Here is a 26,128-nt window from a genome sequence, read left to right as displayed (position 1 = left end):
GGCGGTCCCGCTTCTGGTCTCCTCCCACCGCTCGCCGTCATCGCGAGAGCCAAGTTGTAACGCGAGATTTCGGCCCCACTATTATCCGGGCCTCGGGATTGGCGCGTTCTTTCCTTCCGCGCGGTTGGAAGAGGTAGGCGGTTGTCGGTTCGTTGGCGGACGCAGGTGAGGCGGTTGGCGGGTGTAGACCCTTATCAGGGACTCGAGTCACAAGGCAGTTGGGGACCCGGCCCGAAGCGTGGGGAACGGGCAGCTAGGGCGCAGGCGGGCCCGTTGGTGCCAGCTGTCTGGCCCGAGGTGGAGAGGAGCGGGAGGAGCGGCCCGGGGCCGTGGTCTCCAGGACCCACGCCCTGCCCTGGGCTGAGCCGCGAAGCTGTGTGCTGACGGCGCAGGCCCGCGGAGGCCCACAGAGCCGCCTTCGTGGTGTAGGCGTGGCTCGTCGTGCCTGGGCTGTGGGTGCTAAAATGGATTCCGCGCGACCTCTGGGGTCTTCTGCTGGAATCGTGATTAGAGTGAGGTAACGCCATTTTCTTTGCTTGGTGTTAGGAGCTTCCCGGAGAGACTGGCTCCGGGATTACAACACAGTACGAGTAGGGCTCCAAAAAATCGCGGAAGCCCAGACTTGAAAGCGGCATCTGAGTAGGATTGCTTTCTAAACAGGTTCCCGAAAAGATTTCTGAGCTAATTACATGTTGATAAGCCTTTTAGGAAAAAGATTTTTTTTGACCACAAGTACAGCATTACCATTGTGTAAGTTTTTGCGGCGTTCGCTCTTTGAGCAGTTTATATTTTACAATTTAATTTTTCAGAATTTTGCATTTAGGAACTCATAAATCGTTCGATAAAATTGTCATATAGGTCCCCTGGGAATTTCACAAATCTGAGTTCTTAAAGACACTATTGTTTCCTATAATTTGAAGTGTTAGCTTATTCTGGGACTTGAATTAAATATTGATTCTCAAGCAGGCTGAAATAGTCATCTTTAACCTTTTAAAAGTTTAATTGCCATAACTATTGTATACTCTTACAAGGAGAGAAAGACAAAAAGCAGGTCATTGTAGTTTTAGCTTTTTAAAGCTTCTCGGTTTGCACCAATAGCAAAGATGTAATAAAACAGTTTTGTTACACGAATCTAAGAAAGAATGAGCTGATCGGGGACAAATCCCAGATCAGGGGTTAAAAATGCCTGTTAGTTCAAGATGCAATCCTAATGCCTATATTAAGAGGGCAAACTTTTCCTTCTGGCTTTCTGTGTAAAAGTATAACATGGGAGTTTCCCTTAGGTCCTAGAAAATGGCTTGGCTAATGATGAAACTGTACTAAGGAAGGTGCTTTTGTTGGGAATGAAAGTACTGCTAAAATCCAATAGATCAGGCAAAATATCAAAGACAGAACCTGTGAGTATAAATTCTAGAGTTTTAAAAGAAATGCATAAAATGGACTTAAGTAAAAGCTTAGCAAATGGTGTGGTCTGGTTATGTTGAACTGAAGTAATAACTAGCTACAGAACATTGATTAAGTCTAATAAATTTCAGGAAGCTTGTAAAGCAGACAGTAAGTGATGGACAAGTCAGAAATGGACCCTCTTGACCACATGACATCTGATGCAACTATGGAAATTGATAATGAAAGGTAAGTGGGTTTTAACTGGAAAACAAGTAGATTCAGTCAATAATATATTTGAATTAAGCAATAAACTAAGTCACTGTAATTAGTGGTAATTTTCAGGATTTGGGAGAGAAGGAAGGCCTTTAGTTTATTTAATGCAAATACTTGCATTCAAAGTATGATTGTTTTATATAAAAGGAAGCAGTATGTACTCTGCCAACTTGGTATGTGTGGTAGAGTAGCAGTCCTAGTGACTGGCAAGGACACAACACTTCTGTTATATTGGGCATGTTCTGAGTTGGTCTTAGGAGAGATGTACATTTGGGATAATGCATTGCTGACAATGGGCATTTGGTAGTACCAGAAGATTAAGTGGAATTTTTTTTTTTTTTTTTTTTTTTTAGTGATGACAGTTCATCTGGTAGCAGTGTGTTTAAAACTCAATGTGTTCCTTCCTCACCTAAATGGAGACCCAAAAACCCCATTAGAAAACCTATTCATTCATCTAAAATTGTCGAAACAACAGATTCTTCAAGTGATTCATCTGTAGAACCAAGGCCATTGACACTAAAAGCGCTTATTGCAAAATTTAAGAAAAAGAAACGTAAAAGGAGAAAACAGAAATACAAGGCAACAGGGAGGCCAGTAGGCAGGCCTAAAGGACGGAAAAACACTAAATCACATGTAGATAAAAACCAATTTAAAGACAAAGGGCCTAGGTTCTCATTTTTAGAGTCAGAGAATGGAACTCAACCATCACCTTGGAGGAAAATTTTAACCTTTGAGGTAAGTATGTTAATATTTGGAGACACATAGTTAATATAGCTGAGATGATTTGTTAGCCAATATTAGGATTGTGTAAGATAGATGTGGAGGGTCAGGTAAGGGGTTTTTTTTTGCACCAAAATAAACCTTTTAGTTCCATCTTCCATGAACTTTTGGAACTACATTCCTAGTTAGATTTACTCTTCAAATACTTAATTGTGTGTTGAATAAATGCATAGTTAATTTGATTGCTTGCAAGAACCTGGAATTTGAGAAATGCTATTTTAAGGATAAGGTTGTCATCAACATTAGTAATTCCCAAAACTAGTGTTTTCCTTGGTGCCAGCTTAAAGTTTAGTAATTTACAATTAGCATGTGTAGTCTGTAGGTGGAGAAAGTTAAATCAGCACAGCTATTCTGTTTTAGGTAAAGGGATGGTTACCCTTATTGAAGACAGGCCTCTGGTGGGTTGTGAAAAAAAGTTTTAATTTTGTTGGGGGTCTCGAAAAAAATCATGTTATTTTTAATGTGTAGCAAGCAGTTGCAAGAGGATTTTTTAATTACATTGAAAAACTGAAGTATGAATATCACCTGAAAGAATCTCTGAAACAAATGGATGTTGGTGATGATTTAGAAAAAGAAGATCTTGACAGTCGAAGATACAAGTATTTGGATGATGATGGGTCTATATCTCCTATTGAAGAATCAGTGTAAGTTGAATTGTGAAATAATTTTGGTCATACTTTGTTTTAATAGTGAACAGTTCTAAGAGCTGACTTTGCCACACAAGTTAATCCACTTTCAGGCATTAGAATACTGTATTTTGTTGACAAGCTTTGCTGTTTGGTTATATTTGGGAGCACAGTATATGTAACTGATGAGGTCATAAAACTTGTCATTTAAATGATGCATTTTAATGTTACAGAGCAGAGGATGAGGAAGCAGCACACCCTGAACAGGAGGAATGTGATATCAAATTGGTAGTAAGTGTCTTTGTTTTTATTTTTCATGCTAGGAAGGCAGGAATTGATACTGCTAATTTATTTTTAAAGATTTATTTATTTGAAAGGCAGAGTTACAGAGAAGGAGAAACATTTTCCATCTGCTGGTTCACTCCCAAAATGGCAGCAATGGCTGTAGCTGGGTGGATCCCAAGCGAGAAGGAGCTGCTTCAGGATTTGCCACATGGGTGCAGGGGCCCAAGCACTTGGGCCATCTTCCACTGCTTTCCTAGGCCATTAGCAAGGAGTTGGATGAGAACTGGTGCAGCCAGTGCCTGTATGGATACCAGCACTATAGGTAGAGGCTTACCCTATACCACAGAACAACTGGCCAGTGCTCTGTAATTTTCAAGAGCCTAAGTAAATGTATTAGGTGTGCAAAGATAAAAATACTATCTTTTCACAATGAGGAAACTAGAACACTTTTCATTTTTCTGTAGTTTCATTTATTTGAAAAGCAGGGTGACAAAGAGGAGAAACACATCTTCAATCCACTGGTTCACTCCTTAAATGGCACAGCCAATTTGGGCCACGCAGAGTCCAGGAGACAAGAACTCCATCAGGCCTACAGAGGTGGCACAAGCCCGGACAGCTGAGGCGTCATTTGCTGCCTACTGGCACATTAGCCTTAAGCTGGATTGGATTTGGGATGGAGGGGGATCCTAGGCAATAGCGTGCCCACACTGTGCCAAAACACTTGCCACATCAGTATTTTTAACAATTTAATAGGCGCTTTGCAATTTAGTATGCAGATACTCACCTGGATTTTAAAATTCTAGATGTTTAGTTGTAACCTAGTTTTCTGCTATATATAATTACAAAATGACTTAGGTTGTTTATCACAAATTTTTTTTGAATGCAGGACAGTAGTTGTTTCATAATAAATTCGGAATTCCCAAAACTGATGAGTGTGAATTCAGAACAGAATGTGAAAGAAGCTGTTTCATCTAAAAAGAGAGCCTCAAAGGTCAAAAACACTGCACAGAAGACGGAACCTCCTGAAAAGGAGACAGCAACAGGAAACTCAACGAAGGTAAACGAACAGGAAAAGTGACTTTTCACAGAAAGACTAGAAACGATAAATGTGGACAAATGGCAGTCTGATGGTGAATAAATTCTTAAATCCAGAATCATCTGAGAAAAAACAAGTTTGTGAAAAAAGACATCTTTGGGAAAAACTAAGAAATGACACTACTTAAATAAATGATCTTGCTCTTATTGTCAGTACTTAACTGATTTCAGAGTGATAGACCTTACAGGTGTCACTTGAGCACTGAAACAATGAAGTACAGATATTAATCCTGAATCTTTTTTTAAAGATTTTGTCTGAAAGGCAAAGTTAGAGGGTGTCAAGTCATCTGTTGGGTCACTCCCTGAATGGCTACAATTGCCAGTATGGGGTCAGGCCAAAACCAGGAACTTATTTGGGTCTCCTGGGTGCAGGGCACAAGCACTTGGGCCATCTGCTGTTTTCCCACTTAATTAGGGAGCTGGATCAGAAGTAGAGCACCAGGACTTGAGCCTACATCTATAGGGGATGCTGGCTTCACAGGCTTAACCTGTGCCATATCAGCCCCCCAAAACCTTTTTTTAAAAAAACATTGATTTTAAAGCAGAGAGAAAGAAGTCTTCCATCCACTGGTTCACTAACCAGTTGGCCACAGTGGCCAGAGCTGTGCTGATCCAAAGCCAGGAGCTGCTTTCAGGTCTCCAATGCCAGGGGGGAGGGGCCCAAGGACTTGGGTCATCTTGTACCACCTTCCCAGACCATAACATCTGGATCAGAAGTGGAGCAGCCAGGTCTCAAACCAACACCCACATGGGATGCCAACACTACAGGTGGCAGCTTTACCTGCTACGCCACAGTGCCAGTCCCATCCCCATCTCATCCCCCCAAAAAAATCTTAAATGAGGTGTCCAGCCACTTTAATTAGTATATCTGCAGTTATCTATATAACAGGTTTATTTAGACAGCAGTCATGTTTCACTGTCAAATGTTTTATATACAGAACAATCCCCTACCAATTAAGCTGCAGTTCTTTAATGTTCAGCTACCATTTTTTTAATAATGATCATGATTATTGAGCTATCTGCTGCACTTGGCAAATGTTTTTGTCTAATTTGGACAAAGACTGACATACAGGTGCAAAAAATAAATCCTCTTTTGCAACCCAGAACTCATTGATCAGTGTGAGTTTTGATACATACAAGCAGGAATAGATGCCTAACATGGTTAAAAGTGATGGGTGGAGTATTTGTAGTTATAAGGGTTGGTTTTAGGATTAAAGATCTTAATGTTCCTATTTTTATGCTGAGGTGGTAAGTCAAACTCTTTTTTTTTTTTTTTTTAAGGCTCTTATCTTCAACAAGTCTGGAGTTGAAAGTGTATCTTAATGTGAGTAGAACATATTTGCTGTAGTAAGTAGTACATTATCAGATTAAAGAAACCTATAAGAACTAAGATTTCATTTACAGCACCCTCTAATTTGCAGTTGTAACACTGATTTCCAGAAAGTGATGTGTGATGGTAGCTTTATTATTGACTCTTCCTGGTCCGGCACTAATCGGAACACCTTGGATTTCTCAGTGTTTTTGCTATTGAATGGTCCTAAGGATATCGTAAGGACATCATCAATTTTACTGAAAGGTTTGAAAGGCAGTAGGAGACAAATGATTTCTGTCTGTATACGAGCCATTATCTGCTATCTGGTGCATATGCAGGAAACTGGCTTGGAACCAATTAATCTGCACCTCTGAAGGTGGTGTGGACAATCCCACAGAGTGGCTTAACCCATGGTAAAACTGCCTCTAATTTTAAAGGCAAGAGATTGCACCCCTCCCTTTTGCCATTTCACGCCCTAAATCCCTCATCAGCTAAGTGGAATCTGGTTGCAGGAACTCAGTCCATTCCTACCACACCACACAGGTGGCAAGGACCTAAGCACTTAACTCGTGTGGGTAGCAGGAAAAATCTAAACAGAAATAAGGCATGTCAGTGTCATGTGGTATCCTAAACACTGCTTAAATACCTGCCCCCAACATTAGTAAAAATCTAAAATGAAGACCATCATATCATAAACAAGCATTCATCATGTAATCTAGTAAATGATTACATGTACATGCAAGATTTCCTAAATACAAAAAGCAGTAGAATAATATATGGTCTTAAGTTTCCAGCATAATCAGTGTCACATAATTTATCTTTTCCTGATATTGAAATAGGTGTTTAAAGGTGCTCTGGATTTTTTATCACTACTGTGGCTCCTAAGCTGATTGGTGAAAATCTTTACCATGTGATTATGAAATAATCTGATTAAAATGGGGTGTTTTATGCCTTTCTTGGTTATGGCTTTGTGCATGCTTTTGCTGGAGAACTTCAACTCTGGCTAGTAACTGCTTTTGTGTTGAATCTTAGATTTCCTTTATATTTTAAGGTCCTGTAAACACCTGTTGAGGTCTATCCCGATGGGGCTTTTCCTATAGCCATTCATCGTTGGAAACGCCTCATAGAGCAACTCTGTGGTTTTGCTTTGCTCACAGGACTTATTCTTAGGTCTGTGGGAAGGAACTACAAGACAGTTGATTAATCTAAGTGTGAAAGACCTAATAGGTTTTTTTTTAACCTTAGGTATTGGAATACCCCAGATAAGTTATATTTTTGAGTGATGGCTTAGGTAAGTTTTAAATGGTGACAGTGGAATCTTTTGAAGTTCAATTACAGTTCACATGATGAATTTAAATGTTCAACTGCTGAATGATTACAGACATGAACTAAAACCTAATTCTGACAGAGCTGGATGTGGCTATAATACATTGAAATCTCAAGATTTATATGTATGATCTAATTTCATAGCTAAATATGTAAGGTTCCTAAATAATTCATTTTGTACTTTTTCCACAGGAAAAAAATACAGCCATTCACATGTGTGGTAAGTTAAGCATTTATTGTTTTTCAAGGGCTTGAATGCAAAATCTCAATACTGTAATTATGAGTTAACAGATTAGCAAAAATATTTGGTATGAAAAAAATGGAAAATGCCCGTGTAGACCTACTAAATGCCATTGTTTTGCATTAATTAATTGTCAATCAAGTGACAGTTCCACGTGGTTCATCTAAAACCATGCCTTCCTGGATATCTTGATTAAATAGGAATTGAATTGATAGAAATGTAACCTAGGCCGGCGCCGTGGCTCAACAGGCTAATCCTCCGCCTTGCGGCGCCGGCACACCGGGTTCTAGTCCCGGTCGGGGCACCGATCCTGTCCCGGTTGCCCCTCTTCCAGGCCAGCTCTCTGCTGTGGCCAGGGAGTGCAGTGGAGGATGGCCCAAGTGTTTGGGCCCTGCACCCCATGGGAGACCAGGAGAAGCACCTGGCTCCTGCCATCGGAACAGCGCGGTGCGCCGGCCGCAGCGCGCTACCGCGGCGGCCATTGGAGGGTGAACCAACAGCAAAGGAAGACCTTTCTCTCTGTCTCTCTCTCACTGTCCACTCTGCCTGTCAAAAATAAAAAAAAAAAAAAAGAAAAAAGAAAAAAAGAAATGTAACCTAAAAAAGTTGGCAATTTGACCTTCAGTGTTTTTGACATTTGTGTTTTCTTATACTGACTTAAAGGATAAAAAGTCAATGTTTTTTCCCCATTGGATTGGAAGTGTTTATAAAAGTTATTTGTTAGAGGGATTTGTGTTTTATAGATTGGCAAAAGTATTTGACAAATTCTAGCCATAATGCAAACTTAAAGTGAAGGGCTTCAGTTATGACTGCACTGCATGGTATCTGCACACAGCAGTTTATTCCTGCTGGGGTGTTCAAAGGACAGTGCAATAGAAATTCAGTATCTGGCATCGTTGGTTTTCTTGGCTTTGTGCATGTTAAACCTGGTATTTCTATTGATACAGTAATTGTTCTTTTTATTTATTTGAGAGTTAGAATTACAGACAGGGAGAGACAGAAAGGTTTTCCAGGATTATTACCGGTGCCCATATGGGATGCCAGCCCCGCAGGTGGAGGATTAACCTACTACACCACTGTGCTAGCCCCAGTATTTGTTCTTTTCATACAGTTCAGTTTGATGTAATCTTTAATGCTTTCTTTTCTTTTTCTAGTGTGTCAAGAATCAGGCAAGTACATCTATTCTATGAAGTAAGGCTTTCTTTTCTAACTGCTTGTTTCCCATGGTTTAGAGCATTGCTAACATTGCTAAACCCACATAGAGATGCAGAGACTTGCACAGCAAGTTTCAGAGGAACATTCACTGGGCCTCATTGTAGATGAGAATGGGCACTGTTAAACATGGTGTCCAAAAACTGTTAATGTGGCTAAATTGAGACACAGGTTATGCTTCCATCACAGCAAATGAATTGCAGTGGTGACAATGAGACCTGTAACAATTCTGAAATTGTGTTGTGAAGTGTGTTAATGTTGACTCTTACAAGATTTCATATTCTAGGTCATCTGCAAAAGTACCAATGTATTTTCTATAATTATTCCTTTCTAGAACACGAGTAAATTGCTTGAAGAAATTCCAAAGATTTTAGGTAAGGTTTACATAACCTCAAGTCAATGCAGGTAGATCTTATTTCAGTTAAACCTGGTAGTTGATTTAATACTACTATGAAAGAGTAGATTCCAACATGTCATGTGTGTACCATGATTAAGAGTGATGTCATGATGATGGGCCAAATGTTCAACTGCTCTGAATGGGCTGAATGAAAATAGCCTTTCTGAACATCAACATTGAATGTATGCTATGCAATTATTTTGAAACATTTTAAAAGCTCTAGGGTGAAAGCTAACCTAAAACCTGCATGTTTGAGGTGTCACTGAAAGTAGAAATTAGCTTTCACTTACAAATTTTATTGTATTAGTTAAAATGAACTGGATTGGAACACATGCAAGCAACAGCATTAAACCTAAAATTTCCAATACATAGTGGAGAAATGGGTTTTAGGATAACTTGGGACCTAATTTTCAGAGTTTGACTTAGTTGTTTCTTAGTTTGAAATATAAATTTTTTCACAGGTGGAATTTTGAAGTTATGTAATTCAAGTGAGGATTAACAGACAAGAAATTGTGGCAAGTATAACTGTCCTTAACTTTACCTATAAGTTGAAAGTTGAAGGTCATTACCAAGGCTTATAGAATGCAGTTTCTCATTTGCTGTGGACATGACCATAAAGAAATTTCCCACCAGGCTTTCTCTCTGCTACCTTGCTAGCAATCAGCCTATTGGGAACACTTTTGAGTTTGTGTGTGCCTGTTTAATCAAGTTTTGCAATACCCAGTTTCAAATTCTCACCACAGTGCATGCTTGCATCACTGACATTTTTATGGGTTTGTATGTAACAGGATCTGAGGTAGACTAACCCCAGAAATGATTGTTAAAATTTATGATCATCCCTGAAATTTTCAATTTTCATGTCATTCTTACGTAGGGTGTACGACACCGTGAAACATCAGTTTGTTCAAAGGTACGTACACATGAGAAAAAATAATAAAGGTCATTTCAAAGAGGGCTTGTGGAGCTATGAGACCAAGAGCTCTTAACGCTGTGACCAAAGACTGATGTTCTCCACAGGATGCCATAGTCACTCAATAGTGCTGTGTTTTCCTGAGGAGATACAAGATTGAGCCACTCTTATTAATCATAATGCATTCTGACCAGTGTTCTCTTTCTCAGGGCTGAAGATTTAAAAGAGCTAACCAGATGACTTTGGACAATGGAAGGAACTGCAACATGGGAACTTTCTTAATAAATTTTTATTTAATATTATAAACTTTAAATAATTTTGCCTTATGTTATACAGTATAAAAAATAAACTTTACACTGGTTTGTAGAAAATCACCATGTATTTTTGGCTCGAAGTTTCTGTAGTGTTTTCTGTAGGGGGAATAAAAATTAAATTTAGCAGTTCTGTGATGCCACACTAGATATATAAAATAGAACCCTTTTCCAAATTGATTGTGCTCACCTTATGAAATTCTTTTGCCCTTGCTCTGTTTTGGGCAAAGGCTTCTTGCTTTGCTTTCTCTTCTTTTTGTTGTTTCACTTCAGCTAATTGATTGTATAATCTGCAAGAAATTTGTGGGGTGATTAAAAAGATGAGAAATAGTATTAAAAGTATATCACTAAAAGAAATAAATACTACCTTAAAGCCCTTTGGTGCATAAGAGATTGTGTAGTCTTCCTGTCCTCAGGAATTGATACTCTAACTTTACTCACACCCTTTAGGCGATTTACAAATGAACCTAGAAAAGAGGTTTGAAGATAGATGAATGTGCATCTATGGGGAATAAAAATTTCCCAATTCCTTTTAGAAGCAAAATACCTGTAGGTGGCTTCTCCTTAGCTGTCTTTATCTGAGAGTTTTCAGAGACATGAGTTTTATTTCTTATTTCTTTCTGCCTCTGGCAGGATCGTTGTATGAATGATTTCTTCCTTTTTACAAAAGCTTCTTGTAAGCTCCCTGGTATAGCAGTGAACTCTAGTAGCATTTCTGTTGGGAAAACAAATTCTTGGGGAAGACTTACTCTTCCCACTGGGGCACAGGATCCCGTTCACATACTTGAAACATACCTGTAGAAACTGTTGCTGACTTATCCTTATCCGTAGAACACTCTGATAAAGCTAGATGATCTGCGGTTTCTGTTTCTGGTGCAAGAGGCAGAGATTCACTCACCTAATTGTAAGAAAGTCATTGATTTTGTTTCGATATTACAGTAACCCAAAGCCTGGCCCTTTCAGAAAAAAGCCAGCTTTCCATGAAAGTATCGCATCTGCCCACTCCAATATTTATATTTTACTTCAAAGAGAAAGACCTCTCCAAATGGCACAGCTTTTGCAGGCCTGATCCAGGGGCACTGCATTAGCAGAAAGCTGATGTATACATGCACTTGTATTTTCATGTCAGGAACCTTGGTTTCCTTTTGTAGATCTGAATGTGCTAGTGGGAATGTGGTGGCTGAGTGGTTCACTTTCTCAGCATAAGCTGCGTTCCCTCCTTCAGGCTTCTCAACAGCTTGAGAGTAGGGTAGTGCTGTGGTAATAATAGGTTAAGCCAGCATCTTGGTTCTTGGTCTGAAAGGAGGTGGCCAAAATGCTTGGGCCCCTGCAATCATGTGGGAGACCTGGAAGAAGCTCCTATCTTTGGACTCCAGCTGTTGCAGCCATTTGGGGAGTGAACCAGCAGACGGAAGACCTTTCTCTACCTCTCAATTTTTTTTTAAACCTGGCCAGCTGTACCATCAGCTCAGTCTGCTTTCTTACACTTTTCCCCAATTCCTGTTTTTATTCCTGTCTGAATTTCATTAACTACTTTCTGCATACCATCTATACTGGTTTTTTTTTTTTTTTTTTGTCGTGTCTCCTCACTACTAGTTACACACACGAGGACACTACCAGTTGTGGTTTTGCAGTCATCTCTTAGGTATATAATTCCAAGTGCACAATACAGAAAATGAATTCTGCCAATCTCAGAGATAGTCATGAATTTTGAAAAAAGGATGCTTGGGACTTATAAAATTCTGAGGACTAAAAGATGCAGTTGATCCAGTAACTGTTTGAGAAACAGCTGGTAAGAACTAAGTGAAAGATACAAGCCACTGAATCAGAATAAGATCTATAGCATAACTGACTCCAATTACTGCCTTCTAAGAAAGGAAATTACCAGGAAACCTGTTTTATAGTTGCCTCAAATCTGATCTATGACAACCTCTCTCAATTTTCCTGACTACTCCACTCCTGATCAGCTTCCTTACTACTGCGACTGAGAAAGCAGCAAAAGATGGCCCAAGGACTTGGGCCCCTGCCACCAACATTGGGAGACTTGGAGTTCCAGGCTCCTGGCTTCAGCATGGCTCAACCATAGCATGGCCATTTCTGCCACTTGGGGAGTAAACCTGCAAATGGAAGATCTTTCTATCCCTTTCTGTGTTAAGTCCACCTTCCAAATAAATAAATCCTTAAAAAACCACAGAACTTCCATAGAAAAGGAAGGCAAGATTTCCAGCCCAAGTGTTAATGATAACTCTTGTGATATGTGTGTGTAACAATTTTAAGGAAAAATGCCATGTCAAAATTAAAGTGAAAACAGAAAAGTGCCCTTTTTGGATCTCCCAATCTTCAGCTACATATTGCTGTATAAACAGGTTGTATTACTACTAAGGGTTACTAAGTTTACCTGGAAACAGCTTTTTGCCTCAATTTCTCCCTTTTCTTCTAGGGTTAAGTTTGCAAAATCTGTTTCAGCAACACTGATATCACTGGTGCTTACTAAAGTAAGTTCTGGTTCTTCCATTATCCCATGGCCAGATTCTGTCTCCTGTATAGGGCAAAATATTCAAAATGTGAGAAAGTACATAATGTTCATTTATTTTATACAAGTAAACAAATGTGGGAATAATGCACACTGTTAAGGAAGATCAACAGATCAGATTCCTCTTGGATCTCCCCAGCCCATCAAGCACTTGCAGAAATACTGGATTTTAGGGATGGGATGAGACGGTGTAATTGAAACAGCTTCTGTAAGAACTGTAAGCCTAAACATTTACAGGGCAAGAATATAAACAGGAAGACTGGGGGCTATAGGGGAGTGGAGGACATATCCTGTCTAAAGGAGCAGTGCTATCAGTTGCAGTCAGATGTGGGCCACTGCTGTCAAGTTATACATTTCTCAAAACACTTGCTTTACACATTGAAAAATTTTATAAGTTAAATCCAAACAAAAAAGCACATCTGTAGTCCAGATACAGTCCTGTGTTTCCAATCTTGTGTTATATAGGGAGACTTCAAAAAGTTTGTGGAAAATGAAATTAAAAGTTCATTTTGAGGCAAAAACTTTTGAAATCCATGCATACTTCTTTCATAACATGCATCTTCCATGAACTTTCTGAAGGCCGTTCATGTGGATTTCCTCTCATGTTTGGCTGTGGAAGGACAAACTACAAGTAATATTAGGTGAGATCCATGTCCAGTTGACCAAAGGTGAAATCAAGCTTAATACAGCTTGACTAACATGGACAGTGTTCTAGCATTTACCCTTACAATGGAGTAATTAAGTGCAGTGCTTTGAGGTTCCCGACATGCTACTTCTCACAGAAGCTGGAGAAATGATAGTGGAACAGGGAGGAATGACCTTTTGTAAAATTCTGAGAGCTTTTAACATTTGGAATTTTCTCATGTCACTAGAGATTTCCAATGATCATGAGCTCGACTGTTAACAAGTAACTTTGTTGAGATTCTCATACATTTTGATTGAAAATATTTTCCTGTTTATGGAACTAAAATGCTGTTTACATAACATCTTTTTCACTTACCCAGACTGGAATACAACTCTGAAATGAAAATGATCCAGAACTTACAAAGCGTTCTGATTTTGCCAGTTGAGATAGGTTTCTTAAGGTTTCTGGAGTTTCAGTTTTAGGTGAGTCCTCAAAACATTTTTCATTTTGAATGGGTACTATGGCAGGTATCTGAAGTGAAGATCCCTTTTCCACTGTTCTTATACATAATTGGGAATCAATTTCTTCTCTTTCTGGATTTACAGCTAAAACTCTATAAGCTTCATCTTGTCCATTTTCAGTGAGTTCTTGACTTTGTAACATTGTAACAATCCCTCTTTTTGATAGTTCTTCAAAACCCAGTTTATCTTTTCTTTCTAATTGGTGTTTTATTGAGCACTCACTAGAGGTCGAACCACATGGTGTGCTATGTTGTACATGCACCTGATCAAACACATTAGCCTCATCAGATGAACTGCAGACTGAACTTAAATTTTCTACAGATAGCTGGAAATGAACACTTTTCTTCTTATTATGTAATATTTTGGTCTGTTCTTCAGAGAGGTAGTTCTGATTGTCCATGCCCTCAGAAGAATATCTAGCTTCCACACTAAAAATACTTGGTAGATCAACATGCTGGCTCTCCTCTTGTGAAGAAAATTCTGGAAGAAGCTGCTGAAAAGATTGTTCAGGTTCTGCATTAAAAAAAAAAAATTATGTTATAAAACTTGAATTCAGATAATTTCTGAGTGAAATGCATATAATAAAGTGTTACTTCCTACAATTTTACTTCCTACAATTTAAGGGGGTGGAAGTCTGACCCAAAGGTCAAGCCACCACTTCGGACATCCACATCCCCTATCAGAGTATCTGGATTTGACCCCAGCTCTACTTCTGTTCCAGCTTCCATGGTATGCAGGAAGCAGCAGGTAATGGCTCAAGTACTTGAGTCCCTGCAACCCATCTGGGAGACCCAAACTGAGTTCCTGGCTTTGGCCTGGCACAGTGTTGGCTGTTGTGGGCATTTGGGAACTAAACCAGTGTATGAAAAATTTCTCTGATTTTCAAATAAATAATTTTAGGAGGGAATGTGCACATGTATATACAAAGATGAGAGGTTACAGTCATCTTCAAACAACTCTACAACTTATATACCATATATATTTCTCCTTTTGTAATATGCTTAATTAAGCTATTAGTGTTAATTTTTTTGCTCCTGATATGTACCTCAAATGTGTATATTTTTATACGGACCAGGGAACTTCAAAGTCCATGGAAAAGTGAAATTAAAATATTAAAATGAAAAGTATTTCTCAACATAAATCTCACCAACTCAAGGCATGGTTGTAAATGATGATACCAGCCATTTATTCTGTCTTTAAAGAAATGAGGGTCTTGAGGAATTTATTGTTAATGTGGTTTTTTTTGTTTGTTTGTTTTTTGACAGGCAGAGTGGACAGTGAGAGAGAGAGAGACAGACAGAGAGAAAGGTCTTCCTTTTGCTGCTGGTTCACCCTCCAATGGCTGCCGTGGCCGGCGCGCTGCAGCCAGCACATCGCGCCGATCCGAAGCCAGGAGCCAGGTGCCTGGTCTCCCATGCGGGTGCAGGGCCCAAGCACTTGCACCATCCTCCACTGCACTCCTGGGCCATAGCAGAGAGCTGGCCTGGAAGAGGGGTAATGTGGCTTCTTTTACATTATTCACTAAAGAATAATGTGTACTCTTAAAAAAAAAAATCCAAGATTTTTTAAAAGTATTAAACAAAAATGCCAGAAAGAGCCAAACAAGGATTGTCAGATGGAAGCCTAATGATCTCACTGAAACTCACAAAATTGTCCTTTTGATGAGAGGAATGAACCAGAAAATTATCATGGTGGAGAGAGACTCTGGTGAAGCTTCCCTAGTCCTTCTTCTTCTTCTTGTTCTTGTTCTTCTTCTTTTTTTTTTGACAGGCAGAGTGGACAGTGAGAGAGAGAGACAGAGAGAAAGGTCTTCCTTTGCCGTTGGTTCACCCTCCAATGGCCGCCGCGGTAGCGCGCTGCAGCCGGCGTACCACGCTGATCTGAAGGCAGGAGCCAGGTGCTTCTCCTGGTCTCCCATGGGGTGCAGGGCCCAAGCACTTGAGCCATCCTCCACTGCACTCCCTGGCCACAGCAGAGAGCTGGCCTGGAAGAGGGGCAACCGGGACAGGATCGGCGCCCTGACTGGGACTAGAACCCGGTGTGCCGGCGCCACAAGGCAGAGGATTAGCCTATTGAGCCGCAGCGCCAGCCCTAGTCCTTCTTCTAAAGTTTTGGCTAACTTTTCCTAATAAGCAGATAGTATCATTCTTTGGTCTTCCAGAAAGTCAAAAAGCAAAGTGCCTTGAGCAGTCCAAAACCCTGTTGCCAGGAATTTTACTCTTGCCCAGTACACTTTTGCTTTGACTGGACCACTTGTACCTCCTGGTAGCCAAAGCTTTTTGTATTTGTCTTCAGGATCATAGTGAAAAGCCACATTTCATCTCCTGATCCAGTTCTTGGAAGAAATGCTTCAGCATCTTGATGCCACTTATTGGAAATTTCTAATGAAAGTTCTGCTCTTGTCAAAAGCTGAAAAGGTGAAACAGTTTCAGTACTCACTGAGAATTTGTTTCACTTTTTCAGTCATAACTGTGCAAGTTGAACCAATCGAAATGTTTACGGTGTTGGCTCTTATTCATGCTATTAACCATAGTCCTCTTCCTTTAAAGCATGAACAAGATTAATTTTTTCCTTCCAAGTTGATGTCAGGTGGGTATTTGTTCTTGTTTAAATTGTAGCAACATTATTCCAGACTGTTATATTTTTTAATGTCTCAAACTAGATCCTGTTCAGACATGCTGTAATACATTAATAAGAATTTATTCACATGTGAAAAGGAAAAAAAAGGGAAATCCATGCATAGTTTTATCATAATACATAGTTTCCATGAATTTTTTGAGGAATCCTTCTGTGTGTGTTTCTATGTGAATTGCATAAAAAGATTCTGGAAGGATGTTTAAAATTGCTAACAGTAGAGACAGGTTAAGTTGAGCAGGAGTAAACAATATTTTTTAAATCAAATTCAGTAATATAGGGGCCAGCACTATGGTGTAATGGGTAAAGCCAAAACCTGCAGTGCCGGCAACCCATATGGATGCCAGTTCAAGTCCAGATTCTGTCTCGGTTGCTCCTCTTCCAGTCCAGCTCTCTGCTGTGGCCCGGGAAGGCAGTTGGAGGATGGCCCTGCACTCACATGGGAGACCAGGAGGAAGTGCCTGGCTCCAGGCTTCGGATCGGCCCAGCGCGCTGGCCATAGCGGCCATTTGGGGGGTGAACCAATGGAAGGAAGATCTTTCTCTGTCTCTCTCTCACTGCCTAACTCTGCCTGTCATTCATAAATAAATAAATAAATAACACTGCTGCAAAAAATGACCTACATGAAAGATCTCTGTGAGTTAGATCCTGGAAAGAAGGGGCCATCAAAGAAGGAAGTACTTTTCTCTGAAAGGAGGAGAGAACTTCCACTTCGATTATGGCCTTGTCTAAATAAGGTCGGAGTTTGTGGACTCAAGAGGCTTCCACAGCCTTGACAGCTCATGACAAGAGCCTTGGGTGATCACTGACATCATAAATAAGAGTGTCAATTATTAAATCAACAACAAGAGTCACTATGCACTTGCTCCCCATGTAAGACCTCTGTCCTTAATGTGTTGTACTATGCGAATTAATGATAAAACTAGTCTTCAAACAGTCTTTTATACTTTGTGTGTCTGTGTGGCTGCAAACTGTAGAAATCTTTACTTAGTAGAGCTGATCTTCTGCATATAAAGATAATTGAAAATGTATCTTAATGAAGAATGAGATGGGAGAGGGAGGAGGAGGTGGGATGGTTTGGGGGTGGCAGGGCGTGTATGGGGGGAAGATCGGCTATAATCCAGAAGCTGTACTTATGAAATTTATATTTATTAAATAAAAGCTTTCTATTAAAAACTAAATACACAATTAAAGAAACAGCCTCTAACAATGAGTACAGGGTGTGGACAGAAATGAAGACAAACCAAGAGGAGCTAGGTACAATATACAACAAAATGGATATAAAGAACTATGGGAAAAATGTATTGGATTTGACTTTTTTTTTTTCAAACTTAGCCATACATACCCTCAGTATTTTCTGTAGCAAAACTCTGACCTGCAGCGAGAGCCAAGTCAGGGTGAGTCTGCTGGTTCAGGCTGGTATTGGGAGAATGCAAGCTGGTCCTCCTCAGTGCAGTCAAAGAAAGTGATCTTTTGGATGATGCAGTAGCACGGTGGATTTCAGATGAGGAATCTGAGGCCTGACAGAAAATAACAGAATGACTATAACACTGATTACGTACTAACAGTTAATAAATAATCACTACGTCCCTTTGATATTATCCTTAATTACCATGTTAGCATTACGATCAATTTGCTTGCTCAAATCCAGTTTTTCCTTCTCATTCAATACCCAAGAGATTTCCTAATAAAAAAGATAATTTAGAAAGGAAGTTGTGAACTAACCAGGTAGTTTGGAACTTGATGAGGTAATTTTCCGACAAGTGAGAACTATGCAGAGTAGCTGGGGATGTTGTGATGGCAGACTGTGGAAGCAAAGACTCGGGACTCAAAGTCAGCTCCTTTACTGTGTATGTAGGTAGACTTTTTTGTTTTGTTAAGATTTATTTACTTATTTGAAAGAATCAGAGAAAGGGAGAGAAGTCTTTCATCTGCTGGTTCACTTTCCAAATGGTCAAAATGGCCAGGGCTGGGCCAGGCCAAAGCCAGGAACCAAGAGCTTCCTCCAGGTCTCCCACGTGGGTCCAAGAGCCCAAGCACCTAGGCAATCTTCCACTGCTTTCCTGGGCACATTAGAAGGGAAGCAAGATTCAAACCAGACCCATTTGGGATGCCAGCACCACACATGGTAGTTTAACCTGCTACACCATAGTGCTGGCCCCAGAAAGACTTCTTAAATTTTGTAAATCCGTATTTATGTATTTAAATATGTTAAATGGTTAAAACTGTTCCATTAGTTTAAAAAATATACAAAACCCAACAAAATTAACAGTTCTCAAGCCTTTAATGGGGTCATACTCATTAGAGACAATGATGCTAGGAAAAAAATTCAATTACATCTGTTTTCAAGCTTGGTTCCATATTAGAATCACAGTATTTGAATACTCCCAGAGACTGATTTAATTGGTCCAGGGCATAGTCTGGACCACTAGGATTTTAAAAAGCTTTCTGTGTGACTCTAATAGGCAGCCATGGTTAAGAACTTTATTCTGGCCGGCGCTGTGGCTCACTTGGCTAATCCTTCGCTTGTGGTGCCGGCACCCTGGGTTCTAGTCCCGTCTGGGGTGCCGGGCACTAGTCCCGGTTGCTCCTCTTCCAGTCCAGTTCTCTGCTGTGGCCCGGGAGGGCAGTGGAGGATGGCCCAAGTCCTTGGGCCCCTGCACCCACATGGGAGACCGGGAGGAAGCACTCGGCTCCTGGCTTCGGATCAGAGCAGCATCGGCCGTGGCGGCCATTAGGACAGTGAACCAATGGAAGGAAGACCTTTCTCTCTGTCTCTCTAACTCTCTTAACTCTACCTGACAAAAATAAAAAATAAAAAAATAATAATAAAGTAAAAAAAAAAAGAACTTTATTCCAAAGCTATTTTTGGATACTCACTGCAATGGAACATCTATTTTACTATACCTGGTAAAAGTCTCTGTTGTCTTGAGAAATCTCAGAGGATGATGGTGACAAACCAAAATCTGGATGTGGTTCTAAGGGTCTAAACAGTTGACGATGCAAATGTGGAAAAATGTGTTCCAATTCTGGAAAGTCAAGGTCAACTGCTGGAATTTTAAGGAAAAGAAAGATTAATTTTAAAATCAAGCCTATAGAAGGAAAAAATGTTTTATATGCATAAAACTATTTAAGATAATGCCAATGCAACAAAAATTACTTACATTTAAATCAGCAAATGCTTTCAGATTTACTTTTTAAAAATTTTTATTTTTATTTTTTTTTATTTTTACAGGCAGAGTGGACAGTGAGAGAGAGAGACAGAGAGAAAGGTCTTACTTTTTGCCGTTGGTTCACCCTCCAATGGCCACTGCGGCCTGCGCACCGCGCTGATCCGAAGGCAGGAGCCAGGTGCTTCTCCTGGTCTCCCATGGGGTGCAGGGCCCAAGCACTTGAGCCATCCTCCACTGCACTCCCTGGCCACAGCAGAGAGCTGGCCTGGAAGAGGGGCAACCAGGACAGAATCCGGCGCCCCGCCCCGGACTAGAACCCGGTGTGCCGGCGCCGCAAGGCGGAGGATTAGCCTGTTGAGCCATGGCGCCAGCCCTCAGATTTACTTTTATTAAGATTATTTCCAAGGTATAAAACAGGATAGTGACTAAAGCTTTTTGACAAACATAAACTTGTACTTCTACCAGAGATTAATTAGGAGAAACAGGCCATGTGATCATTGCTTTGTTGTTTTTACTTAGTTTATTTCAGGATCAATATTTAAAATAAGAAAAAAAGAAAGGAGGGAAGTTTGCTATACTTTAAGTGCATTACAATCTCCAACATTCCTTTTATGGAAGATAGCTGGACAATGATTTCACCGGTAGGAAATGGTCAAACTGACTTGAATGGTCTGATTTCTGACCACTGTACTGTCTCAGCTGTGATGGCTAACTTTGCAATGGTATTTGCTAATGAATTTCCTGCAGGTATCCTTCTTTTTTTTTTTTTTTTTTTTGACAGGCAGAGTGGACAGTGAGAGAGAGACAGAGAGAAAGGTCTTCCTTGTGCCGTTGGTTCACCCTCCAATAGCCGCCGTGGCCAGCGCGCTGTGGCCAGCGCACCGCGCTGATCCGAAGGCAGGAGCCAGGTGCTTCTCCTGGTCTCCCATGCGGGTGCAGGGCCCAAGCACTTGCACCATCCTCCACTGCACTCCTGGGCCATAGCAGAGAGCTGGCCTGGAAGAGGGGCAACCGGGACTAGAACCCGGTGTGCCGGCGCTGCTAGGCGGAGGATTAGCCTGTTGAGCCACGGCGCCAGCCGATGCAGGTATCCTTCTTACATAAAATTGGTTCCAGAACCCCTTTCTCATTAAGTGGCCTCAATATTTTCTGTGGTGTAACTATGCTGCCATAAAAACATAAAGCTCAGGGCCCACATATGGTGTAGTAGGTTAAGCATCTGCCTGTGGTGCCAGCATCCTATATGGGCACCCGCTGAGTTCCGGCTGCAACACTCCTGATCCAGCTCCCTGCTGATAGCCTGGGAAAGCAGCAGGAGATGGCCCAAGTGCTTGGGCCCCTCCATGCACATGGGAGACTCAGAGGAAGCTCCTGGCTCTTGGCTTCAGTTAACCCAGCTCTGGCTGTTGCAGCCATTTGAGGGGTGAACCAGCAGATGGAAGACCTTTCTCTTTCTCTCTCTGCCTCTCAAGTAAATAAAGAAATCTTAAAAAAAAAAAAAAAAAAAAAAGAAGGAAGCTCAAACAAGTAACAACTTAAATCTAAAAATGAGGTTAGTTGTTTGGCCTAGTGGAAGATACCAGATAGAATGCAGCCCATTTCAGACTGCTGATTGGAGTCTTGGCTCCTCCACTTCCAATCCAGCTTCCTGCTAATGCTCCTGGGAAGGCAGCAGACAATGGTCCAAGTACTTGGGGCCCTGCCACCCACATGGGAGACCTGGACTGAGTTCCTGGGTCTTGGTTTTAACCTTGCTCAGCCACAGCTGTTCCAAGTGAACCAGCATATTGGAGCTCTATTTCTCTCAAATAAACGAAATAAAAATTGAAATTAAAAAGGATGAAAATAAAAAAAGATAAACAGTTTATATAAAATCATTTCTTTAAAATAATTATACACCACAAGTAGGTTTTTTTAGGTATCAAATTTGTTTCATTTATGTACTTGTGTATGATCTACTGAAAGTATGTGTGATCAGATATAAATTCTTCCATCATAGGCATTAGATTTATGAATGCCAGAAGGGTTCTGTTGCTGAGAAATGACTTACATTGAAGGAGGTATAGAACTTAAAATACCTGTTTTCTCTTCTTTACCAGTGGTAGACTCTTGTTCCCTATAGTCCATGTGCTCTGAAAATTGAGTTTAATAAAAATATTTAATTGACACTGACACTACAGTCTTTTCAATGGTATAGTACTTCCTTAGAGACATATTTTGGTAGAAAGGCATGACAGTAAGTATTTGTTAAGAGACAGTGCAACTGAGAAATTTGCTACTGTAGATTTCCACTGAACAGGAAAAAGTATTTATGAACTTCTGAATGCTGCTGGGGACACAGAGAACATCTCTGTGGCTTCCAGTCATGTTTTGAATACTAGACTGTCCAATATTTCATGGGGCAACAATACTACTTCACTTTAGAGATGTAAAGAAACAGTACAACTCCCCTCCCTTAAGCCCTCACTCCAAATGAATTAGGAAAAAAACAATGCTTCCTGCCTCCACTGTGTGGCAATTAAAATGGTGTTAGTCTTTCAATTGTCTTGTATACTCTGCTGTTATTACCTGGATCTGTTAGGCTCAAATCTATGTTTTCATAACTCAAAAAGCTCCCAGTAGAAACAGTTTCTGAGGATATTGGCTCAGGAGAAATCTCTTGTGTTTCAGCCTAAAAAATAAGGTGTTATTAGACCACAATGTAGCAACTAATGTCTATAGAAATTTCAAATTACCAATCTCAGCAGTTACCAATTCTGAGCTCAGGTCAAGTGTAGAAAACCTCATAGTTATAAAGGTCAGTTGTAAAACCTTTTCATCATTGCTCAGAAAAGATTAGCCTCTCTCTCTCTCCGTCTCTCTTACACTCAACACACACACACACACACACAAATTTCATCCATCTAGTCCTCAGTTATCCACTGCCATCTTTATAGACACATACACACACACACACACACACATCAGATGTATCGCCCATAATGTTTTAAATAATGATAGTTTTGCTTCTCAGAACAATGGAGATCATGCATCAGGTAAGACTAGAAGGTCTTCTGATGCTCAGATTTGGCTATTTTCATCATTGATCCACCTTGGTATGAGCGGATCTCAGAGAACACAGACTTTAAAATTTCAGCAAACCAAGCAAAAGAAAATATGAAACCAAACAGCTCTGAAAACTTAGCATACAACAAGACATTACTAACCTTATCATCTGGCTTTACAATTAGACCCAAATGGGGATATTCTTCTTCCACAGCGAAACTTAATACTGCATGATTCTCTACCTCGGACTCCTTGACCTGAACTAAAAAAGATTATGGAGTTAAAAATCAAAGTGTGAGGTGCTGAGAGCCAGCATAAAGTGGAGGAAGGGGATGGAGAAAACAAGACCTTTCTATAATAGAAACCAGGCTGTGAGGGTCAGGGACTAACCTGGCACTATCAGTAAGACCTTGGCGTTCCGTTGAATACCTGGCGGAGTGCCAATAGCAGATAAAGCTACTCCATGATCACAACGCACAAGGACAAAAATAAGACCTCTTGTAGTTATGCCGGAACATGGACAAAACCATGAATATTACCCAAGCCACAAAAACGACCAAGCATCCCCTTATCCTTGTTAATCTGAGTGACTACTGCTGCTTCACCTATTCCAGTCCTCCCACCACCTAGATAAGAATTTTTTGGTACTCAATTGAGTTAACCCTGCTTCCTGACAATACCCAGTACTACATAGCAAAGCCCTGTTTCTTTGAACCCGCTCCCAATCACCTAATACAAGCAGAAACCACATACAGTTGTCTTTTGGTATCTGGATTGGTTTCAAGACCCTCTGTGGATACTGAAGTCCGAGGATGTCAAGTCCCTTACGTGAAACAGCATAGCATTGCATATAACCTATGCATATCCTCCTGTATGCCTTGAATCATCTCTAGAGTGCTTAAATAATGCCTACTACAGTGTACATGCCAGGTAAATAGTTTTTGTATCATATTGTTTAGGGAATCATGATAAAAACAAGATTTTTGCTTCACAGTTGGTTGGCTCTGCAGACACAGAGGGCCAACTGTACTAAGTCCTGTCTGATACCCTCTTAATGGAAATGCCTTATGGTTGTCCTAGGTGTGCATCCTTCCCAACTATAACTGGACCAAACCCCTGAACTTTGAAATGTTTTAAGTCTTTAGCTAGAAGACACAGGTAGAATAAAAAGGAAAGACAAGTATCCATTGGCAAAATCTAAAAAAAATGTTTTTATTTGGAAATGTCAAACATTTTAAGTACCAAAAATTATGTCAGTTATTTCAATTTACAATTTGAAAAGCAGATGACAAAATCCACAAAAACAAAATAGATCTCTCATCTCTTCATTCTATCAAACTATAAATACAACTAAGATATCAATTATCTGACTATAGGTGACAGTTAAAAGGAAATCTGGTTAAAAAATGGGAGCTAATCAAAAGGTATCTTACAGGCCGGTGCCGCAGCTCACTTGGTTAATCACCGGCACCCTGGGTTCTAGTCCCAGTTGGGGTGCCAGATTCTGTCCTGGTTGCTCAATTCCAGTCCAGCTCTCTGCTGTAGCCCGGGAAGGCAGTGGAGGATGGCCCAAGTGCTTGGGCCCTGCACCGCATGGGAGACCAGGAGGAAGCACCTGGCTCCTGGCTTCAGATTGACGCAGTGCGCTGACCGTAGCGGCCATTTAGAGGGTGAACCAATGACAAAGGAAGACCTTTCTCTGTGTCTCTTTCTCACTGTCTAACTCTGCCTGTCAAAGAAGGAAAGAAAGAAAAGAAAAGGTATCTTACAATTACTAAAGTAGTATTAGAACTATGTTTTGTAGTGTCAGCAAGCAATAGCTTGTTAAATGTATGATTAATTCAATAGGAAGAAAATTAACATTTGTTGTCTTTGGGTGGAGAGATTAACTGATATAAAGATTTTCCTTATAACTGTTTTCCAAATACTCACAATAAACATAAAAGCAGCTCATTTAGAGTGCCACGGACAGAATTCACTTTGTATTTCTTTAAGAAGCAGAGTGAGAGGGATGGGCACTGTGGCACAGCAGGTTAAAGCCCTGGCCTGAAGCGCTGGCATCCCATATGGGCGCCGGTTCTAGTCCCGGCTGCTCCTCTTCCGATCCAGCTCTCTGCTATGGCCTGGGAAAGCAGTGGAGGATGGCCCAAGTCCTTGGGCCCCTGCACCCACATGGGAGACCCGGAAGAAGCTCCTGGCTCCTGGCTTCAGATTGGTGCAGCTCTGGCCGTTGCAGCCATCTGGGGAGTAAACCAGCAGATGGAAGACCTCTCTGTCTCTACCTCTCTCTGTAATTCTGTCTTTCAAACAAATAAAATAAATATTAAAAAAAAAAAAAGCAAAGTGAGAGAGACAAAGGAGTTCCTAATAACTGTTTCACTCTCCAAAAGCCCTAGCAGTCAGGGCTGGGCAGGACTGGGTAGAAGTTGAGAACTGGCAGAATGCCAGTTCAAATCTCAGCTGCTCTGCTTCCAATCTAACTCCTTGCTAATGCACCTGCAAGAGCAGCAAAAGATGGTTCAAGTACATGGGATCCTGCCACCCACGTGGAGGACTGAGATGGAGTTCCTGGCTCCTGGCTTCAACCTGGCCCAGTTTTGGCCATTGCAGTCACTGGGGAATCAATCCACAATGCAAGATTGATCTCTCTCTCTCTCACTCACTAATTGTCTTTCAAGTAAAATAAATAAATCTTAGGGGCTGGCACTATGGCATAGTGAGTCAAGACGCCACCTGCAGTGTCGGCATCCCATACGGGCGCCAGTTTGGGTCCCAACTGTTCCACTTCCGAGCCAGCTCTCTGCTATGGCCTGGGAAAGTAGTAGAAGATGGCCCAAATCTTTGGGTACCTGCACCCACATGCGGGACCTGCAAGAAGCTCCTGGCTTCTGGCTTCAGATCAGTGCAGTTCCAACCATTATGGCCATCTGGGGAGTGAACCAGCAGATGGAAGATCTCTCTCTGCCTCTCTGTAACTCTGCCTTTCAAATAATATAAATAAATCTTAAAAAAAAAAAAAAAAAAGAAAGAAAGAAAGAAAACCATTTCCCAACAAAAGTAAACCTGAACCAACATTTTCTATGCATGAACAAAGATGTCTTGTCTTCTCTCCATTTCTTTTTAACAACTACATGGAACAACATAGTGTGGGTGTACCACAATGACCTGATTACCAACAGTCACTGACATTATTTACCACTTCTCACTACTGCAAGTAATTGTAAAATAAGTATCTTTGGTCTACATATCCTTGTACACAACAGTTCCACTTTTAATTTATTTCTCACCTGCTTTGTCATGTTCATCACCACAGACACTGTCTTGGGCAACTGACTGAAGACAAGCAAGTGGATCACAGGCCAGTGGGCTCCCAAGGAAACTTTGTTCTCTACTTATTGAGACCCTCATGGGGTCTCTGTCTTGACAAAAGTCAGGTTTACCTG

At 40.7% G+C, this 26,128-nt stretch overlaps 2 protein-coding genes and 10 non-coding genes across 21 annotated transcripts in view; 9 read left to right on the top strand and 3 right to left on the bottom strand.

The window, feature by feature from the left end:
- The first annotated feature begins 76 nt into the window (after positions 1-76).
- On the top strand, positions 77-9,453 carry TAF1D (TATA-box binding protein associated factor, RNA polymerase I subunit D). 2 transcript variants are annotated; one of them, XR_009866398.1, is made up of 11 exons: positions 77-165; positions 1,536-1,632; positions 2,013-2,394; positions 2,908-3,083; positions 3,299-3,356; positions 4,237-4,407; positions 5,727-5,769; positions 7,276-7,303; positions 8,479-8,515; positions 8,871-8,910; positions 9,395-9,453. XR_009866398.1 is itself a non-coding variant. In XM_062196883.1 (8 exons), the coding sequence occupies exons 2-7, from the start codon at positions 1,562-1,564 to the stop codon at positions 5,766-5,768; spliced, it is 900 nt and encodes a 299-aa protein (XP_062052867.1). In that variant the 5' UTR covers positions 77-165; positions 1,536-1,561; the 3' UTR covers position 5,769; positions 7,003-7,052. The 2 variants fall into 2 exon arrangements, 1 of the variants encoding a protein (XP_062052867.1); XM_062196883.1 differs by lacking the exons at positions 7,276-7,303; positions 8,479-8,515; positions 8,871-8,910; positions 9,395-9,453 and adding an exon at positions 7,003-7,052.
- On the top strand, positions 5,469-5,595 carry LOC133764980 (small nucleolar RNA SNORA40). The gene has a single exon (XR_009866544.1). It is a non-coding gene; the product is annotated as a small nucleolar RNA SNORA40 (small nucleolar RNA).
- On the top strand, positions 6,824-6,955 carry LOC133764972 (small nucleolar RNA SNORA18). The gene has a single exon (XR_009866537.1). It is a non-coding gene; the product is annotated as a small nucleolar RNA SNORA18 (small nucleolar RNA).
- Positions 7,095-7,167, top strand: LOC133764994 (small nucleolar RNA SNORD5). Its single transcript, XR_009866553.1, has one exon. It is a non-coding gene; the product is annotated as a small nucleolar RNA SNORD5 (small nucleolar RNA).
- On the top strand, positions 8,135-8,273 carry LOC133764958 (small nucleolar RNA SNORA8). Its single transcript, XR_009866525.1, has one exon. It is a non-coding gene; the product is annotated as a small nucleolar RNA SNORA8 (small nucleolar RNA).
- Positions 8,631-8,765, top strand: LOC133764966 (small nucleolar RNA SNORA1). Its single transcript, XR_009866532.1, has one exon. It is a non-coding gene; the product is annotated as a small nucleolar RNA SNORA1 (small nucleolar RNA).
- LOC133764956 (small nucleolar RNA Z40) lies at positions 9,034-9,106 on the top strand. Its single transcript, XR_009866523.1, has one exon. It is a non-coding gene; the product is annotated as a small nucleolar RNA Z40 (small nucleolar RNA).
- A 39-nt stretch (positions 9,454-9,492) lies between the features above and the next one.
- Positions 9,493-9,613, top strand: LOC133764971 (small nucleolar RNA SNORA32). Its single transcript, XR_009866536.1, has one exon. It is a non-coding gene; the product is annotated as a small nucleolar RNA SNORA32 (small nucleolar RNA).
- Positions 9,614-9,870: 257 nt separating this feature from the next.
- On the top strand, positions 9,871-9,999 carry LOC133764960 (small nucleolar RNA SNORA25). Its single transcript, XR_009866527.1, has one exon. It is a non-coding gene; the product is annotated as a small nucleolar RNA SNORA25 (small nucleolar RNA).
- Positions 10,000-10,165: 166 nt separating this feature from the next.
- Positions 10,166-26,128, bottom strand: part of CEP295 (centrosomal protein 295) — a 59,376-nt gene continuing 43,413 nt past the window's right edge. For 6 of the 9 annotated variants that reach the window (XM_062196868.1, XM_062196873.1, XM_062196872.1 and 3 more), the window contains 14 exons: positions 25,973-26,125; positions 22,847-22,947; positions 22,209-22,311; positions 21,719-21,772; positions 19,747-19,905; positions 19,375-19,517; positions 17,813-17,987; positions 13,688-14,346; positions 12,553-12,693; positions 10,950-11,052; positions 10,702-10,869; positions 10,522-10,621; positions 10,345-10,444; positions 10,166-10,253 (listed from right to left, as the gene is read on the bottom strand). In XM_062196868.1, coding sequence (XP_062052852.1) covers positions 10,215-10,253; positions 10,345-10,444; positions 10,522-10,621; positions 10,702-10,869; positions 10,950-11,052; positions 12,553-12,693; positions 13,688-14,346; positions 17,813-17,987; positions 19,375-19,517; positions 19,747-19,905; positions 21,719-21,772; positions 22,209-22,311; positions 22,847-22,947; positions 25,973-26,125 — 2,198 coding nt within the window. In that variant the 3' untranslated portion in view covers positions 10,166-10,214. The remainder of the gene's footprint in view (positions 10,254-10,344; positions 10,445-10,521; positions 10,622-10,701; positions 10,870-10,949; positions 11,053-12,552; positions 12,694-13,687; positions 14,347-17,812; positions 17,988-19,374; positions 19,518-19,746; positions 19,906-21,718; positions 21,773-22,208; positions 22,312-22,846; positions 22,948-25,972; positions 26,126-26,128) is intronic. The other 3 variants (XM_062196870.1, XM_062196871.1, XM_062196874.1) reach the window with 3 other exon arrangements.
- Positions 22,398-22,467, bottom strand: LOC133764976 (small nucleolar RNA U2-30). Its single transcript, XR_009866541.1, has one exon. It is a non-coding gene; the product is annotated as a small nucleolar RNA U2-30 (small nucleolar RNA).
- Positions 22,648-22,728, bottom strand: LOC133764978 (small nucleolar RNA U2-19). Its single transcript, XR_009866542.1, has one exon. It is a non-coding gene; the product is annotated as a small nucleolar RNA U2-19 (small nucleolar RNA).

This window comes from Lepus europaeus, chromosome 7 (genome assembly GCF_033115175.1).
Source record: "Lepus europaeus isolate LE1 chromosome 7, mLepTim1.pri, whole genome shotgun sequence".
In the NCBI taxonomy this organism is placed as follows: Eukaryota; Metazoa; Chordata; class Mammalia; order Lagomorpha; family Leporidae; genus Lepus; species Lepus europaeus.
This window is presented reverse-complemented; position numbering and strand designations above follow the sequence as displayed.